Genomic DNA, 20,200 nt, shown 5'->3' with positions numbered 1-20,200 from the left:
CTAGACAGACTTTGATTTGGTATCTCAACTATATATAATATATACTTCAATTACTATACTGTTGATAAAATACTTTAATAATTTGTTTCATGGTCCATACTATGAAATCCTTGAGAGCAGAAACTAAGTATGTTCACATGAGAATACTTAGCACATAGAGTTAGTAAATAAACTCTGCATAAATGAAACATTATATGAGAGCCACACTCGGATAGGAGTCTAGTCCCACAGAAAACAAATCCAAATTTTGTGAAGATCTGTACAATAAGCAGAAATATCAGAAGTATCAGACAAATATCAGAATATCTACAAATATCAGAAGGTGTAAGGAACCCACTACTAGCTCATGGAGTACCATGTTTCCTATTAGAGGTTAGAGAGGTAGCTATATTACTCTGATAATATCATAGAGTAGAAAGGGCTATTTTCATAGCAGGAGTCTTTACAATATGATAGATCGTGGTGACGCTAACATCACGTATATATAATATAGGTTCTGAAGTGATATGGCCCCACGTCTGAGTATTAGCTTTGCCTTAACTTCTACATCTATAAAATGAAGGTGACAAGATTAATGGCTCCCTCATAAACTTGTGAAGATTAAATGAGATGATGCATATAAAAGCTTGGCATAGTGCCTGGCACATGGTAAATAGTTTTTATTATTACTTCTCAAACTTCTGGCCCCTATTTACATCAGCTGACTCAGATGGGAAAGAACGAAATAACCCCAAGAAACCTGGGCAGCATCTGTAGGAACTGTAAAGTTATGGAATAAAAACATCACATTCTGATGACTCAGTTATTATATTCATCACTTTTTATTACTAGTGATTGGGACTCTGGAGAAGAAAAATAAGTATACAAAATTCAGACCCACTGGAGTAACTAATCCAAGTTAACACTGTGTTGAAGGTAACTATGTTCGTGTCAGAGCAACACAGTAGCACAAACAGTAATAATAATAATATAGTAATGATAGGAGCAGCAGTAGTTAAATGTTTATAGAGTACTTACTAAGTGCCAAGTACTGTTGTAAATGCATTTCATATATTAACTCACTCAACCTATTAAGTCTTAGAAATAAGAACTTAGGCTTAAGAACCCAGCAGCTCTGGAGTTAAATCTCGGTTCTACCATTAATGAGCAAGTTATTTCATTTCTCTAAGTGTTACTTTTCTCATGACTGGGAGTGAGAACACCTAACCCACAGGGATAATGTGAGGATTGTCTGAGATAATAAACATAAAGTACCTATTATGTGCCAGATAACCAGTATTAATACTCTAGTAGCTATATATTTATTATTCACATTAATATTATTATTACATCTGAGGACCAAAAACATCATTTTGCAGGCATGCAGAGTAAAGTTTCAAAAGGAGGAATTTTTTCTTTCTTCCTGAGTTCCTTGTTAGCCTTTTTTTTAAAAAAATGCATTCTATGATAGTATTAAGCTTTTCTCAGAATGAACATGAATACAAAGTAAAATACTATACAGATAAAAAGACCTTTAGAGTAGCTTTAAAAGCTTTTTTCCCCCCTCAAGGAATAGTAGTGGTGAAAATACTATAGTTCCTTCAAGTAAATAGAGCTGAAAAGAATGAAAATGGCATATGGCTGGAGGAATCTTCCAAAGAAACTACTCTACACAGCCATCCCCTGTTCTTTTCTCTGCCTTTTAAGGTCACAGTAACAGGATAGAAAATCTGGGATTCACACCATCTGTCCAGACAGTTCCATCACTGCTCATTTCTCTTGTTAAATAATCAGAACACTTCACACTTCCCAAACACTGCTACCATAAAGAGCAGTAACAGCAGAATGAAAGAAGCTCTTTCTATGCAGAAATGTACTGGTTAGAAATGAATCGTTCTTTTGAAGTTTGTGGGTTTCAGATCATGTTAGTGAGAAGAAAGATATTCAAGCCTCGGAAGGAAATTTAAGAATAACAATGATAATACTGGAAAAAAAAAAACAATGATAATACTGGCTCAAGAAAGTACCTTTCTTAGAAAAAAGGTGAGATTCTCATATGAGTTCTCTAAGAATAGATTCGGGAGTTTAATATTGAGTTAATTATATAGGTATCTAATCCGTAAGTTTCTCATAAGATGAAGAAGAGAAATAGTTTTCTTTACCCCTGTCCTACTACTAGTAGTAGTAATAATAGCAGCCAATAATTACTTGACACTCAGGACATCTTTAATTCTCTTTGAAACTTTTTATGTATTAACTCACTTAATCCCTAAAGCCATTCTATGTAGCAATTTCTATTATTATTGTCAATTTTACACTTGAGGAGACAGGCACAGGAGACAGGAGAGAGGCTAAATAACTTGCCCACAGTAATAGAGCTAGTGAAGAATAAAGCTGGGATTCAAAAGCAAGTAGACTGGCTCTATCCCTTCAATTTCTGTGCTACACTATCTTATAGTTTTTAAAGAAGCCTCTAAATCATACACTAATTTTAACTTTTCAATTTCTTTAAAAGATTTATTTATTTTAGAGAGAGAAAGAGTGAGAGTGAGCACGAGCAGGAGGGGCAGAGGGAGAGGGAGAGAGAATCTCAAGCAGACTCCATACTGAATGTGAAGCCTGATGCAGGGCTCTACTTCATGACCCTGAGATCATGACCTGAACTGAAACCAAGAGTCAGACACTCAACCGAGTCACCCACGCACCTCCAAATTCAGTTTCTTTATTATATTTGGATAAACAAACTACAGCCAATGTTATAAACACTTACCCCCATTCACCTAGCCACAGTGAGAATGTCAATTTTATGTTAATTTCTGTCTTCTAATCAGAGCTTAACCTTATAATGAGAATTCAACCATACACGAAGACTCCTTACCTTCAAATAAAGATTCAGCAATATCAAGAGGGTGTGTCAATGCACCCAGGAAAAACCAGTCTGAAAACGACATTTCTCTTCTGTGTTATAGAAATTCCCCACCCTGCCCAATGGCTCAAATGTATTCAACAATAGAAGCTCCAATCTTAGCTAGTTAGTGAGGCAAATTTATGCTTCGGGTCACAGAACTACCATAATAATGATAATAATCACATTAGTAATCATAATAATGATAACCACATTTTTTACTGATAACTGAGTAAGTGCTAAGCATTTTGCCAGGTGCCTCAAATTGTGAGGTGTATTAGGGAGGCAGTGAGGAGTGGTGGCTAAAGGCCAGGTTGCTGTCTAAGTCTTTCACTTATGTGCTGTGTAGTCTTGAACAACTACTTACAGTATCAGCACCTCACCGAATACCTGCCTCCTAAGATTTTTTTGATGATTATATGTTAACAGATGCAAAATATTCATATAGTCAAACACAGTAATACTATCCAAAGTTAGCAGACTAGGAGATTAATGTTCAGAAAAGCTAAAGGCCACGAACTGGTTACGGAGTAGCTGAAGTCTCCCATGTCTGTCTGACTCCAAAGCCCATGCTCTGTGGGCTCCTGTTCCCATTCATTCACCTCTCTTTGTCTTTCCCTCTCAGAATTGAGAATAGGTCAACTGCATCATAAAGGAGAACATAGTGGCTCTAATGTCATTTTTGTCTTTTCTCATCAGAAAGTTTTACTGTAACAGCATTAAAAAAAATGTTAAAAATGTCAATCTAACATACTGCACTCCATCAATTCTGAAACATTTCCCCCTACCCAAATTTTTCCATCTGTGAATCATGTGTCTTAGAATTATAATTGGCAGTATTTTTCCTTTCTTCATAGCACAAAGAATAATGGTGCATCTTATAATCCATATCATCTTAAATTTGACAAAATATGGTAGCTGTTAAGCTCAATGAGTATACTTTAAGGATCAGCCCGCAGTTATTGTTGAAGTCATATTCTACAGCCTGTTGAGCATTCATGGCTTCAAAGCAGTTCAGTCCCAACATCCTCACTTAAATTTCACTTCACCCTGACTATCCCCTTCTTACTGACCCTTTGCCCATTTCCATCAAATTAACAAGCTCTTACTATTGAAAAAGCCAATTAGTGTTGTGGCTACGGCTCTGGCCACAGTGTGCCTTGTTTTGCTTTTCCCTTTCTGATGCCTCAAAGGCTTCTAATCATAATGACTCTTTAGACTGAAGTCCCAGGGGCACTTCCTCCTCTTAAACTGTCCTTATAAGCAGTCCATACTTTCCAAACATAATTGGGCTTTATGGGTAAAATGAGGAAGAATAAGTTAATAGTGAAATTGTGACAGTCTTTTATTTGTTTTTTTCAGTTGCTTCCTCATTTCTACCTTCTGAAGTTATTTCTCTGGCCCCTTTTATAAGTACTTATCTGATTCATACTTAAATTTTTTTCCTGTTTTGGCCTGAGTGCCTCCATTCCACATATGGTCAGTCTCTTCATAGAAGAAAAAAATGTCGAGTTTTATATCATCTTTTCCCTGGAAAGATAGTTCCAAGCTGTCCTCTACCTAGGAGGAAGATGAAAACTTTCACAGACTGAAATGAAGGAAGTATATTTAAAAAAAAAACAAAAAAAAAAAAACAAAGATTTTGTTTTGTAGAGAGAATACTGATTCTAACATTTTTTAAAAGCTGAAACCCTCTGAAAATGGATTTATCAGTAGCATGACATCATTTCATTTCTTAAATGCATATAAAATAATGTTGCTTCTGACAATTAATGAAAACTCAGAGGAAATGATTTACAGTAGCTAAATTACCACTCTGCAGAACATCCTGTTCCTGAGCCCATTTCTGACTAAAGAAGGAAAGGAATCAAGAAAAATGATTCCCTTTAATAATCAAGTAAAACTGTTAGGAAATAAGTCTCTCATCTCAATCAATAATAAGTACCTAGGTAAATGTGGTATCATAGAAACTCATCTACATAGCATAAATCATTACATTATGTACTTAAAAAAAGAAGAAGAAATAAAAGTTAAAGGTACAAAGAATTTTGAGAGCATTTCCCTAAAGAAACTTAATGATTTAAGTTTCTTAACAAATAATTATGTTCCCATTAGTCTTGATGTATCTGTCTTGTTATAGCACTAATCACATAATTATTATGTGTTTTTTTTCCCCAATTAGAAAGTGAACACCTCAAGGATAAGTACTGTTACTTATTTTTGTGTCCAGGTGCAGAGGCAGTGCCAGGCATACAGTGAGTGTACAGTAAACATCTGCTGCATGCCTAGAGTTCTATTGCTTGGACTCTAACCTCTGAAAAACATTTTATTAAATTTTCATATAAACTAAAATTACGATAAAGAAAATAATTTGTTAGTGACTAAATATGCTTCTACTTGCTTTCCAGGACAACATTTCCCTATGAACTAACAAATTAAGGGTAAGATGTTATTTGCAAAAAAAAAAAAAAAAAAGAGTAAGATGTTTGCAAGGAATCATGGGCTTGGGGCATAGAAATTAAATTAAATTCTCTAAAAGGAAATTTCATTTAAGTCATGATGACCTATTCCTAGTTGAACTCTGAGAAAATTGCTGTGACCCAGAACATGTGAAATAGATAAGAAATTTAAGTACTATTTGAAATGATTCTATATTTCTAACCCTTAGCTACCAAAGGACCATTTCACGTTGATAATGACAGGACACCTAAGTGAACATAAAATTAAGTGACTCATAAGAAACAATATAACTTCAGGTAGTGTGGGTGGGACTCTTAATAATTGTATTAATTTTACATTATACAGTATATTAATTATGTTATATTGTTATCTAACATAATGGCAATAAACTCGCCTTCAAGAGTTCAAAAGATCCTTTTCTCCTTCTCATTATCAACAGAAAGTCAGATTTTTCTGGTTTTCCTTAAAGAGTCCAGAAGTCACATAAGAAACTTCTGCTGATCTCATCCTGGTCAATACTGAGTGATAAAATGACATGTGCAACATTCTTAACCATCTCTGAACTGTTTCATATAAACTCTAACTTTGAGACATGTTACTTACGAAGTAAAGCAGATTGTTACTACTGACCTTCCCAAATTTGTGTTTGAGTGGAAGTCCTACATCCTGAAATGCTGAAATAATATCAGATTTATAATCTTGTATAAAAATTCCTAGGTCAACATCTTTACTATAAGTAATAATGTTGCATTGCCGATACCACCCTAAAAATTAAAAAAGAAACAAGAAAATTTTTTAAAATCTTAAGTTTGGAAAAAATTAGTCACTATTCTATGATCTTTGTAAGAGTGGTTTTTATTTCATAAGATTAGACTTCCAGTGCTTTACCAAAATTATTTTTAAAAAATTAAATCCCAAACTAAAAATCTATGGTTATAAGGAGCCATCTGTAGAAGAACCTTTCTTTCTTTTTCTCTTTCCTTCTTTCCTTCATTTTTACTGCTCTGAGCACTCAGCATCCTCAAAAATTTTCATGAGTTATTTTTATTTCTAGATAAACTATCAGCTTTAATGATGTTAACTGGGCCAGGCCTCCTGTGTGGCTCAGTCAGTTGGGTGTTTTAGCTCAGGTTATGATCTAGGGGTTGTATTGAGTTCTGAGTCAGGCTCCACACTCTGTAAATAAATAAATTCAATTAAAAAAATGTTAAGTGGGGGATGCCTGGGTGGCTCAGTGGTTGAGCGCCTGCCTTTGGCCCAGGGCATGATCCTGGATTCCTGGGATCAAGTCCCACATTGGGCTCCCTGCACGGAGCCTGCTTCTCCCTCTGCTTGTGTCTCTACCTCTGTGTGTGTGTCTCTCATGAATAAATAAATAAAATCTTAAAAAAAAAATGTTAGGTGGGCCATCCATTAAAAAAATTACATTACAAAAAAAAAATTACATTACTTTTGAGAATGTTTGATCATAAGCCTCTAATGATGAAGGCTGCCTTTAAGGCATGCTACACAATATAATTTAATTCTTTTGCTTAGCTATTATCCCTTTCCTGAGCAACTCTGAACAGCTCATGTCTGATATAAATCAACATAAAGATTGATTTATTAATTTAGAGAGAGTGTGTGTGGTGGGGGGAGAGGGAGAGAGAAACTCAAGCAGACTCCCCACTGCCATGGAGCCCAACAAAGGCTCCATCTCAGGACCCTGAGATCACAACCTGAGCTGAACCAAGAGTCGGTCGCTTAACTGACTATACTACCTGGTGCCCCTGAGGGGTCATATAAAAAAGAGCAGTTTCATCCCCAATTTTCAGTACATTGTCAATATTAAAAGGCAATTAAGTGCTATAGTACTGTTCTAAAAAACTAAAATCTATACCTTAGTACTACTAAAGGCTCTTGGGTCTCCCCTAGTATCCTTCTAATTCTTTAATCCAAATTATTCAGAAAGTACGTAAATGTCTACAGTTGTCTTATCGGCATTGCTATTGGGCAATACTATTTGGCATTCTAAACTTTATCTTCATTTTAACATAGATCTTTAGAAGTCTAGGATGGGGTCTTATCTCTAGCTTGAGAAAAATCCACACCCCACATCCATGAAAGATTCATAAACTATTAAAGATGGAAGGCTCCTTAGGGTGTCTGGGCGGATCAGTTAGTTAAAGCATCAGACTCTTGATTTCAGCTCAGGTTTTGATCTCAGGGTTGTGAGTTCTGGCCCCGCACTGGGTTCCACACTAGGTATGGAGCCTACTTTAAAAAAAAAAAAAAGGAAGGCTCCTTAAATAGTGTCTAATCTAACTCCCTCATTTTGCTCTTAAATGAAGAAAAACATGGATTAAAAATGCATAATACAACACAAGTGATTAAGAAGTATTTCTGATGACATAGTTTGTAATACAATCTTGCTTCAAAAAGTTAAACCTTAGAAAAAAAAGTTAAACCTTAAAGCATATATCACATAAATGTGTGAGATGTAATGTATAGTGGAAAGAGATCCATCAATCTTTCTCTGATTCTAACAGCAACTTGCATAAGGACTCTAGAAAAGCATTCATTTCCCCCTCTTAGAATGAATAGAATGTGGTAAGGCAGTGATGTCCAACCAGTGATAGTATCAGTGACCTGGAAAAGACTTGTGGGAAGACCTTATGACACTCCCTCAGTCTTCCTCTCATTTGTGTAGTGTGTAAATAAAGAAATAGAACAGATTTTTTTTCTAAAATGGCAGAACAATCTTTGGGATAGAAATAATAAAATGCTAATCTAAGGATTACCTGAAGATCAAATGTAGTCTATATATCCTGATATAAATTTTATACATGACTTATAGTTTTTGGTAAACACATACAACATGGTCTTCCTAACTCTTTTCTGTTTCTGAAATTAATTTCTTTAAAAAATCAATAAATTCCTGCTACATGCACTACATTTATTCTGTCTATGACACTTCAAATATCACAGATGTTTTGTCATCTCAAGCAGTCATCCCTAAAGCCAGAGGACAAAATGACAAAAAGACAAATGTAAAGCAACACGAGTTTTACCTAGACAAGTTCCACTGCTCAGCCAGAACTGTACTCCCAATTTCTTTAATGTTTTGGCTGCCAGTTGCAATAATTCCTTTGCATTCTTCCGAAAGGCCATAGCTTCCACAGTGTTATCATCAAGGTATTGCTACAGATATAACAAACAGTCAGCTATTACGACCATTCCTAAATTTCTAGAAATAATTCTGTGACATCCAAGTCAAATTTGAAAATTAATCCCATATTATAATTTTTCTATTATAAAAAATCAAGTGTCAAAAAAAATCAAGTGTCAGACTTCCTTATTTGTTGCACTTTTATAAGACTACAGGGGCAGATTCTAGAAAAGACAAGTGAAAGGGAAAGGAGTATAACCAGGATTCCCAAAGGATGAGACTTCCACTTCTATCAACTCCCTCCACGTCACAATTTAGCAGACTGGGCAGTTAAGAGAAAAGAAGACTAATTCTGAGAGCTATAAGCATATCTATACAAAATGCACTTAGTGACATTTTCAAGATTCACTGATTCAATTGGTCTTGAGAAACTACAGAGTTTAATAGAAAGAGCCTGTGATTTTTGAGTCAGATTATCTGTGTTCAAGTCCAGCCCCACTTCTTTTTGGCTCTGATGCTGGGCACTATCACCTTAGAAGAACACAAGCTGTACTAGTAAAGTGACTTCATTCTACCACTTTACCTCCAGTGCCCAGAGCAGCACCTGAACATCTGCTGAATGAGTGAGAGTATGAAAGAACAAACCTCTCTTAGATACAGTTTCCTCATCAGTAACTAAAGGATAAGAATTACACTTTGCAGGGCTGCTCTGAAGATTTAGTGAGACAATGGATGACAGAAAATATCCCATAAATTATGAAGTTCTGCACAAATATTATCAGCATCATTTACTTAGTCATGCTTTTCTAATTTTCTTCATGATTAGGATATTCTAGACTAAGGAAAACACTATAGATTCTTCAGTGATGCTTCGCTACCTATGGATCAAAATCTAAACTTCTTGCCATAGTAGACGAGGACGTTTGTTCTGGTCCCTGACTACTGGTCCAGCCTCATGCAACCTTCCTCACACTGTATAATACAGCAATACCTTCTAGCTCCCCAAATATAGCATAACTTTTCAAGCCTCTGTTTCTTTATACATGTCTCCTTTATCTGAAGTGCTCTTGACTAACAAAATCTTCCAAGTCTCAGTTCTACCCTTTGAAAAACATTCCCTAATTTTCCTAGGAAGATGTATGTATTTATTCTCCAATGCTGCCCTTTTGTCCAGCACATACAGAACAAAAGAAATATTTGTCAATAGAAAAGACAAATGAAAGAATCTGTCCAATGACTTTATAGTAGTTACCACTTACATATACTTTCACTATAATTATCATTTTAAATTCACATTGTTGATTTTATTTGTATTTCCTCCACTAGCTTATACAGATGGTTTCTTGAGGGCATGTACTAAACCTCCCCATCACTGGATTTACATATTTAGAATGGCGCCTGACACATAATATGTGAGCATCATATAGTGGTAAATGGGAAAATGAATAAATGACTCGGCCCCTCCTACACTAGCCCCTGCCTATAATAACCTAGATTACCTATAATATCCCATCATTCTTCTACAATATAGCAGGAGAAAATATAGTTGCTGGAAGGACTTTAGGGAATCTTAAGAAAAAACTATCCCTAGGAAGAAAGTGGGATCCCAGAAGAGAAGTTGCCTTCTCCAGAACGTACAAATTGTATGTGATCCCTTCAAGATAAAAACATACTCAGAGCCATAGCTTCTCTTGATTGGAAAGGGAGGCGCATGTTCTTACCCTTGGTATGGTGGGAAAGACTGAAGAGCAGGACTTAGTCTATGCTCAGCCAATAATGACTGTGTAGCACAATGAAAACTCAGGTTTTTTACTTGTTAAAGATAAATACTTGCCTTATTTAGAAGAGTGACTGAAAGGGTCAGATTAAATAACAGACATGAAAACTCTGCTTGATAAAAATATTACTCTGATAGTTATGTCCTACGAGGCTGTCCCCTGCATGGACATACTCTCACCTCTGATATACCTTTCCTAGCATGACACTTCCAGAAATTTCACTTCTTAGAACTGATTCTCATATATATTAAAGGATATGTACCTATAAACCTTTCATATCTGTTTTGGATTTTTTAAAATATAGTATTTATTTTTTTCTATTTAAAAATGTCAATCTTGGGGAGGGGCAAGATGGCGGAAGAGTAGGGTCTCCAAATCACGTACCAACCAAATTATCTAGAAAACCTTCAAATTATCCTGAAAATCTATGAATTCGGCCTGAGATTTAGAGAGAACACCTGGAATGCTACAGTGAGAAGAGTTCGCGCTTCTATCAAGGTAGGAAGACGGGGAAAAAGAAATAAAGAAACAAAAGGCCTCCAAGGGGGAGGGGCCACGGGAGGAGCCGGGCTGAGGCCGGGGCGAGTGTCCCCAGGACAGGAGAGCCCCGCCCCGGAGGAGCAGGAGCTGCACCGACCTTCCCGGGCGGAAAGGGGCTCGCGGGGAGTTGGAGCAGGACCCAGGAGGGCGGGGATGCCCTCGGGCTCCCGGGGACAGTAACAGAGCAACTGCGCGCCCAGGAGAGTGCGCCACACCTTGCGGCCGAGCTCCCTAAAAGACTGCAGCTCGCACGGCGGGACCGGAGCAGCTCGGAGGGGCTCGGGGGCGGCTCCGCGGAGGGGGCTGCGGGGCGGGAGCAGCTGGTGGGGGGGCTCGGGCGGCGGCTCCGCAGAGGGGGCTGCGCGGCCAGGAGCAGATCGGAGGGGCTCGGGCAGAGGAAGAGGCTCCGTGCGGAGGGGGCTGCGCGGCTCCCGGAGCAGCTTGGAGGGGCTCGAGCGGCGGCGCCGCGGAGGGGGCTGCGCCGCAGGGAGCGCGAATCCAACAGGGCAGGCCCCGGAGCACAGGGCGCCGGGACACAGCCCAGGATCCGGCCTCCCCCGGGACAGGCAGAGAGAGGCCCGGAGGGCCCAGGACAGCAAGGACGCTCCTGCCCCGAGCTGAGCAGATCAGCGGCCCCGCCCCGGAGCATCCAGGCCCTGCAGACGGAGTAGTTACTGTGGGAGCTGAATCCAGGGCTCCAGAGCTGGCCCCGCCACTGCGGTTGTTGCTCCTGGGGCCTCACGGGGTAAACAACCCCCACTGAGCCCTGCACCAGGCAGGGGGCAGAGCAGCTCCCCCAAGTGCTCACACCTGAAAATCAGCACAACAGGCCCCTCCCCCAGAAGACCAGCTAGACGGACAAGTTCCAGGGGAAGTCAAGGGACTTAAAGTACACAGAATCAGAAGATACTCCCCCGTGGGTTTTTTGTTTTTTTTGTTTTGTTTTGTTTTGTTTTGCTTTTTGATTTGTTTGCTTCCCCCACCCTTTTTTCCCCTTTTTTTTTCTCTTTTTCTTTTTTTTTCTTTTTTTCTTCCTTTTCTTTTTCTCTCTCTCTTTTCTTTCCTTCTTTCTCTCCTCTCTTTTTCTCCTTTTCCCAATACAACTTGCTTTTTGGCCACTCTGCACTGAGCAAAATGACTAGAAGGAAAACCTCACCTCAAAAGAAAGAATCAGAAACAGTCCTCTCTCCCACAGAGTTACAATGTCAGAAAGCCAATTCAGAAGCACTATTATACAGCTACTGGAGGCTCTAGAAAAAACCATAAAGGACTCAAGAGACTTCATGACTGCAGAATTTAGAGCTAATCAGGCAGAAATTAAAAATCAATTGAATGAGATGCAATCCAAACTAGAAGTCCTAACGACCAGGGTTAACGAGGTGGAAGAATGAGTGAGTGACATAGAAGACAAGTTGATGGCAAAGAGGGAAACTGAGGAAAAAAGAGACAAAAGACCATGAAGATAGATTAAGGGAAATAAACGATAGCCTGAGGAAGAAAAACCTACGTTTAATTGGGGTTCCCGAGGGCGCCGAAAGGGCCAGAGGGCCAGAATATGTATTTGAACAAATTCTAGCTGAAAACTTTCCTAATCTGGGAAGGGAAACAGGCATTCAGATCCAGGAAATAGAGAGATTCCCCCTAAAATCAATAAAAACCGTTCAACACCTCGACATTTAATAGTGAAGCTTGCAAATTCCAAAGATAAAGAGAAGATCCTTAAAGAAGCAAGAGACAAGAAATCCCTGACTTTTATGGGGAGGAGTATTAGGGTAACAGCAGACCTCTCCACAGAGACCTGGCAGGCCAGAAAGGGCTGGCAGGATATATTCAGGGTCCTAAATGAGAAGAACATGCAACCAAGAATACTTTATCCAGCAAGGCTCTCATTCAAAATGGAAGGAGAGATAAAGAGCTTCCAAGACAGGCAGCAACTGAAAGAATATGTGACCTCCAAACCAGCTCTGCAAGAAATTTTAAGGGGGACTCTTAAAATTCCCCTTTAAGAAGAAGTTCAGGAGAAAAATCCACAAAAACAAGGACTGAATAGATCTCATGATGACACTAAACTCATATCTCTCAATAGTAACTCTGAATGTGAACGGGCTTCATGACCCCATCAAAAGGCACAGGGTTTCAGACTGGATAAAAAAGCAGGACCCATCTATTTGCTGTCTACAAGAGACTCATTTTAGACAGAAGGACACCTACAGCCTGAAAATAAAAGGTTGGAAAACTATTTACTATTCGAATGGTCCTCAAAAGAAAGCAGGGGTAGCCATCCTTATATCAGATAAACTAAAATTTACCCCAAAGACTGTAGTGAGAGATGAAGAGGGACACTATATCATACTTAAAGGATCTATCCAACAAGAGGACTTAACAATCCTCAATATATATGCCCCGAATGTGGGAGCTGCCAAATATATCAATCAATTAATAACCAAAGTGAAGAAATACTTAAATAATACACTTATACTTGGTGACTTCAATCTAGCTCTTTCTATACTCAATAGGTCTTCTAAGCACAACATCTCCAAAGAAACGAGAGCTTTAAATGATACACTGGACCAGATGGATTTCACAGATATCTACAGAACTTTACATCCAAACTCAACTGAATACACATTCTTCTCAAGTGCACATGGAACTTTCTCCAGAATAGACCACATACTGGGTCACAAATCGGGTCTGAACCGATACCAAAAGATTGGGATCGTCCCCTGCATATTCTCAGACCATAATGCCTTGAAATTAGAACTAAATCACAACAAGAAGTTTGGAAGGACCTCAAACACGTGGAGGTTAAGGACCATCCTGCTAAAAGATGAAAGGGTCAACCAGGAAATTAAGGAAGAATTAAAAAGATTCATGGAAACTAATGAGAATGAAGATACAACCGTTCAAAATCTTTGGGATGCAGCAAAAGCAGTCCTAAGGGGGAAATACATCGCAATACAAGCATCCATTCAAAAACTGGAAAGAACTCAAATACAAAAGCTAACCTTACACATAAAGGAGCTAGAGAAAAAACAGCAGATAGATCCTACACCCAGGAGAAGACGAGAGTTAATAAAGATTCGAGCAGAACTCAACAAAATCGAGACCAGAAAAACTGTGGAACAGATCAACAGAACCAGGAGTTGGTTCTTTGAAAGAATTAATAAGATAGATAAACCATTAGCCAGCCTTATTAAAAAGAAGAGAGAGAAGACTCAAATTAATAAAATCATGTATGAGAAAGGAGAGATCACTACCAACACCAAGGAAATACAAACGATTTTAAAAACATATTATGAACAGCTATACACCAATAAATTAGGCAATCTGGAAGAAATGGACGCATTCCTGGAAAGCCACAAACTACCAAAACTGGAACAGGAAGAAATAGAAAACCTGAACAGGCCAATAACCAGGGAGGAAATTGAAGCAGTCATCAAAAACCTCCCAAGACACAAGAGTCCAGGGCCAGATGGCTTCCCAGGGGAATTCTATCAAACGTTTAAAGAAGAAACCACACCTATTCTACTAAAGCTGTTTGGAAAGATAGAAAGAGATGGAGTACTTACAAATTCATTCTATGAGGCCAGCATCACCTTAATTCCAAAACCAGACAAAGACCCCACCAAAAAGGAGAATTACAGACCAATACCCCTGATGAACATGGATGCAAAAATCTCAACAAGATACTGGCCAATAGGATCCAACAATACATTAAGAAAATTATTCACCATGACCAAGTAGGATTTATCCCTGGGACACAAGGCTGGTTCAACACCCGTAAAACAATCAATGTGATTCATCATATCAGCAAGAGAAAAACCAAGAACCATATGATCCTCTCATTAGATGCAGAGAAAGCATTTGACAAAATACAGCATCCATTTCTGATCAAAACTCTTCAGAGTGTAGGGATAGAGGGAACATTCCTCAACATCTTAAAAGCCATCTACGAAAAGCCCACAGCAAATATCATTCTCAATGGGGAAGCACTGGGAGCCTTTCCCCTAAGATCAGGAACAAGACAGGGATGTCCACTATCACCACTACTATTCAACATAGTACTGGAAGTCCTAGCCTCAGCAATCAGACAACAAAAAGACATTAAAGCCATTCAAATTGGCAAAGAAGAAGTCAAACTTTCCCTCTTCACCAATGACATGATACTCTACATAGAAAACCCAAAAGTCTCTACCCCAAGATTGCTAGAACTCATACAGCAATTTGGTAGCGTGGCAGGATACAAAATCAATGCCCAGAAATCAGTGGCATTTCTATACACTAACAATGAGACTGAAGAAAGAGAAATTAAGGAGTCAATCCCATTTACAATTGCACCCAAAAGCATAAGATACCTAGGAATAAACCTAACCAAAGAGGTAAAGGATCCATACCCTAAAAACTATAGAACACTTCTGAAAGAAATTGAGGAAGACACAAAGAGATGGAAAAATATTCCATGCTCATGGATTGGCAGAATTAATATTGTGAAAATGTCAATGTTACCCAGGGCAATATACACGTTTAATGCAATCCCTATCAAAATACCATGGACTTTCTTCAGAGAGTTAGAACAAATTATTTTAAGATTTGTGTGGAATCAGAAAAGACCCCGAATAGCTAGGGGAATTTTAAAAAAGAAAACCATATCTGGGGGCATCACAATGCCAGATTTCAGGTTGTACAACAAAGCTGTGGTCATCAAGACAGTGTGGTACTGGCACAAAAACAGACACATAGATCAATGGAACAGAATAGAGAACCCAGAAGTGGACCCTGAACTTTATGGGCAACTAATATTCGATAAAGGAGGAAAGACTATCCATCGGAAGAAAGACAGTCTCTTCAATAAATGGTGCTGGGAAAATTGGACATCCACATGCAGAAGAATGAAACTAGACCACTCTCTTGCACCAGACACAAAGATAAACTCAAAATGGATAAAAGATCTAAATGTGAGACAAGATTCCATCAAAATCCTAGAGAAGAACACAGGCAACACCCTTTTAGAACTCGGCCACAGTAACTTCTTGCAAGATACATCCAGGAAGGCAAAAGAAACAAAAGCAAAAATGAACTATTGGGACTTCATCAAGATAAGAAGCTTTTGCACAGCAAAGGATACAGTCAACAAAACTCAAAGACAATCTACAGAATGGGAGAAGATATTTGCAAATGACATATCAGATAAAGGGCTAGTTTCCAAGATCTATAAAGAACTTATCAAACAACACCAAAGAAACAAACAATCCAATCATGAAATGGGCAAAAGACATAAAGAGAAATCTCACAGAGGAAGACATAGACATGGCCAACATGCACATGAGAAAATGCTCCGCATCACTTGCCATCAGGGAAATACAAATCAAAACCACAATGAGATCCCACCTCACACCAGTGAGAATGGGGAAAATTAACAAGGCAGGAAACAACAAATGTTGGAGAGGATGCGGAGAAAAGGGAACCCTCCTGCACTGTTGGTGGGAATGTGAACTGGTGCAGCCACTCTGGAAAACTGTGTGGAGGTTCCTCAAAGAGTTAAAAATAGACCTGCCCTACGACCCAGCAATTGCACTGTTGGGGATTTACCCCAAAGATACAGATGCAAGGAAACGCAGGGACACCTGCACCCCAATGTTTATAGCAGCAATGGCCACGATAGCCAAGCTGTGGAAGGAGCCTCGGTGTCCATCGAAAGATGAGTGGATAAAGAAGATGTGGTTTATGTATACAATGGAATATTCCTCAGCCATTAGAAATGACAAATACCCACCATTTGCTTCAATGTGGATGGAACTGGAGGGTATTATGCTGAGTGAAATAAGTCAATCAGAGAAGGACAAACATTATATGTTCTCATTCATGTGGGGAATATAAATAATAGTGAAAGGGAATATAAGGGAAGGGAGAAGAAATGTGTGGGAAATATCAGAAAGGGAGACAGAACGTAAAGACTGCTAACTCTGGGAAACGAACTAGGGGTGGTAGAAGGGGAGGCGGGCAGGGGGTGGGAGTGAATGGGTGACGGGCACTGGGGGTTATTCTGTATGTTGGTAAATTGAACACCAATAAAAAGTAAGTTAAAAAATAAAAATAAAAATGTCAATCTTGAGCTTACCATACCTCTAGAAAAAGACAAAACCTTAATTTAATTTTTTTTTTTTATGATAGTCACAGAGAGAGAGAGAGAGAGAGAGAGAGAGGCAGAGGGAGAAGCAGGCTCCATGCACTGGGAGCCCGACGTGGGATTCGATCCCTGGTCTCCAGGATCGCGCCCTGGGCCAAAGGCAGGTGCCAAACCGCTGCGCCACCCAGGGATCCCTTAATTTAAATATTATATCCATTTGATCCTTGGCATTCAGGCAACCTTTCCCTCAGTCTTCCCCCAAATATAGACTGAAAATAATGTGACAGAAGGTACCCACTCATGGGGAAATTAAGGCTTAGAAATTTGTCCAAAATCTCAGAAAAAAATTGGTAGAAAAGGAGGGTAATATAGCTTTGTAGATATTCCTAAGCCAGGTGTCCAGATATTTCCATATTACCCTCTGGTTTTTCAATAGAATACAATAGACTGGACTGAAACTCATTAAGTATTATCTGATAGTTACTGCTGAAACAAAATCAAGTTCAGGAAAACGTATATTATCCTACTTCTAAACTTCTTGGTAGATTAAGAAAATAATTAGAAGTAAATAAAGTAAGTCAAGAGAGTATTTCCTCTTCTCCTCCCCCTGCCTTCCTGAACTATTCAATACTAAAACCACTAGGTAAGGCAAAGCAAGAAAATGCTCATGGTAGCTGGGTATGGGCATCAGAGCTTGAATCAAGTGAGGAGGGAATCCACATGGAGAGGACACCCCCTCCACGTCCAGTGTGAGGAGTCAGAGCCGGAAGCACTTTGAGAAGTATGTCCATAGATGGAGGCAGCCCAGGGGGAGATTAGCAACATTCAAGCAGGGTGAGGACAGCAACCATGTGGGAGAAGGGACAGAAGCAATGACAGGCAATTGGACATATAAGCAAATATATTAAGAACAACAGAAGTCAAATTTCTCACTTTTTGAGAAGGGAGTCACAAATAAGGAAATAAACCCTAGGCTGTTTAAATGAAACATAAATTAGTTGGAATGGTGATATCAATGTAAATTTATGGATCTAAATAGATAGATACAGAAACACACACACACACACACACACACACACAGTCATTGAGAGGGCTTGTGTGCAACAAAAACCAAGTAGCAATGAACACACCTGGCATCCAAATCATGGCTTCTAAAAGGAATCAAGGGATGCCTGAGTGGCTCAGCAGTTAAGCGCCTGCCTCCGGCTCAGGGCATGAACCTGGAGTCCTGGGATCAAGTCCCACATTGGACTCCCTGCATAGAACCTGCTTCTCCCTCTGCCTGTGTCTCTGCCTCCCTCTATCTCTCATGAATGAATGAATGAATGGATAAATAAATAGATAGATAGATATTAAAAAATAAAAAATAAAAGGAATCAGAACTTAGAGAAACAGTTGATTCTGGTGTTGCAGCAGGGAAGTTAAAGGATGAACCTAGAGCCAAAGAGCCAAAGAGTAAAATAGAACTCAAAAAATGAAGAAGACGTGTCAAAAAGCCATGGAAGCCACCATGAAGAGGTTTCCACTGGCCAAGTAAGAAAGAATTTGAGGATGAAAGTAAATAATGAAAATAAAAGAGGTTGCCTGGCTGACTCAGAAGGTCATGTGACTCTTGATCTCTGGGTTGTGTGTTCAAGCCCCATGGTGGGTGTACAGATTACTAAAAAATATATATATATATATATAAGTAAGTAATTAAAAAGAAAAGAATGGACTATAACCTGTTGAATAAAATAGGAAACCAGGATGTAAACAAATAAATTGAAAGACTGATAAGGATATTATCAATTTTTTTAAGAGGGAGATCGCGCACCTGGTGTGGGAAGAGGGGCAGAAGGAGAAAGAGAATCTTAAGCAGGCTCCATGCCCAGCACAGAGTCTGATGCAGGGCTCAATCTCATGACCTGGGCTGAAATCAAGAGTCCAACACACCTCACCAATTGGGCCACCCAGGCGCCAATATTTTGGCAATATTGCCAATATTTACTTGGTTTGAAAGTACCTTCTGGGCACCTGGGTAGCTCAGTCAGTTGAGCTTCTGACTGGCAATTTCGGCTCAGGTCATGATCTCATAGCTCTTGAGATGAGCCCCACGGTGGCCTCCATGCTCAGCAGGGAGTCTGCTTGGATTCTTCTCTTCCTGTGTCTCTCCTGAACCCTGCGCAAACTTTCTCTCAAATAAATAAATACATATTTTTTTTAAAAAGTGCCTTCATGCCAAATTTCTATTGGTAACAAAGGAAAAGCAGAACCTTGACAAGGGTGAAGCTAGAGATACCACTTTAATTGAGTGATCAGTGTGAACATCAATAGTAACGGGACAAATCACAACCATGCAGCATCTGATGTAATGAGAAAAGCACAGAATCACCTCTGTTATTCCTATTATAGGTGTATTACCTGAATCTTATATGAGGAAAAATCAGATGAACCTCAAACAAGGAACAATTTACAAAATATCTGGCCTGTAATCTTCAAAAGCATCAAAGTTATTCATAAAAGTTAAAAAACAGGACTATGAAATCATTCCAGACTGGATGAAACTAAAGAAATAGAAAAATTAAATACAGGGGCACCTGGGTGGCTCAGTAGGTTAAGCAATCAACTCTTGATTTCGGCTCAGGTCATGACCTCAGGGTAGTGAGATCAAACACCTGGGTCATGCTCTGCACTCAGGGCAGTGTCTGCTTGGGATTCTTTCTCTCCCTCTCCCTTCACCCCTCCTCCTGCTCACACTCTCTCTCCCCCTAAAATAAATAAAATCTTTTTTAAAAAGAGAAAGAAAAAAATTAAATACGACATGTGATTCTAAATCCTTTTTATCATATTTTACTCTGAACTGGATCCTTTTATTATAAAGGCATTACTGGGGTAATTAGCAAAACTCAAATGGGGATTAAGTGGTAATAAATCTACATGTTAACTTCCTGATTTTTTTTTATTAAGACAACGTACGAGAATGTTCTTGTTTTGGGAAAATGCTAAATTATCTGATTTGTGAGATATACAGTCAACAACTTACTCCCAAATGGTTCAGGAAAAAAATATTTGTATTTTATTTATAACTTTCTTGGATGTTTGAGAATTTTTCAAAAAAAATATTATTAGAAATAGAAAGTTAGAAGGTTGTTTTATGAGCTCTGTTGGATTAGTTCATTGCTTGTTTTACACCAGGCATTGTATATAAGACTGTTTGGCGCCATCAAGTGTCCAAAGTTATGTATGCTCACTTCAATTTAAAAACTGACTCTCCTGGTATTTTC

General features: G+C 38.8%; 2 protein-coding genes across 5 annotated transcripts in view; both read right to left on the bottom strand.

The window, feature by feature from the left end:
- Window positions 1–20,200, bottom strand: part of FKTN (fukutin) — a 69,241-nt gene that overhangs the window by 13,782 nt on the left and 35,259 nt on the right. For both annotated transcript variants that reach the window (XM_072842229.1, XM_072842228.1), the window contains 3 exons: window positions 8,395–8,524; window positions 5,975–6,108; window positions 4,317–4,444 (listed from right to left, as the gene is read on the bottom strand). In XM_072842229.1, the coding sequence (XP_072698330.1) occupies window positions 4,317–4,444; window positions 5,975–6,108; window positions 8,395–8,524 (392 nt within the window). The remainder of the gene's footprint in view (window positions 1–4,316; window positions 4,445–5,974; window positions 6,109–8,394; window positions 8,525–20,200) is intronic.
- The window catches only part of TAL2 (TAL bHLH transcription factor 2), a 63,908-nt gene that overhangs the window by 34,989 nt on the left and 8,719 nt on the right, over window positions 1–20,200 (bottom strand). The window contains exon 1 of one of the 3 annotated variants that reach the window (XM_072842232.1): window positions 4,317–4,444. The exons of the other annotated variants lie outside the window; for them this stretch is intronic. The gene's annotated coding sequence lies outside the window, so the exon portion shown is untranslated. Of the gene's footprint in view, window positions 1–4,316; window positions 4,445–20,200 lie in introns of those variants that run through there. 3 annotated transcript variants of the gene reach the window in all.

This window comes from Canis lupus, chromosome 10 (assembly GCF_048164855.1).
Source record: "Canis lupus baileyi chromosome 10, mCanLup2.hap1, whole genome shotgun sequence".
Classification (NCBI taxonomy): domain Eukaryota; kingdom Metazoa; phylum Chordata; class Mammalia; order Carnivora; family Canidae; genus Canis; species Canis lupus.
This window is presented reverse-complemented; position numbering and strand designations above follow the sequence as displayed.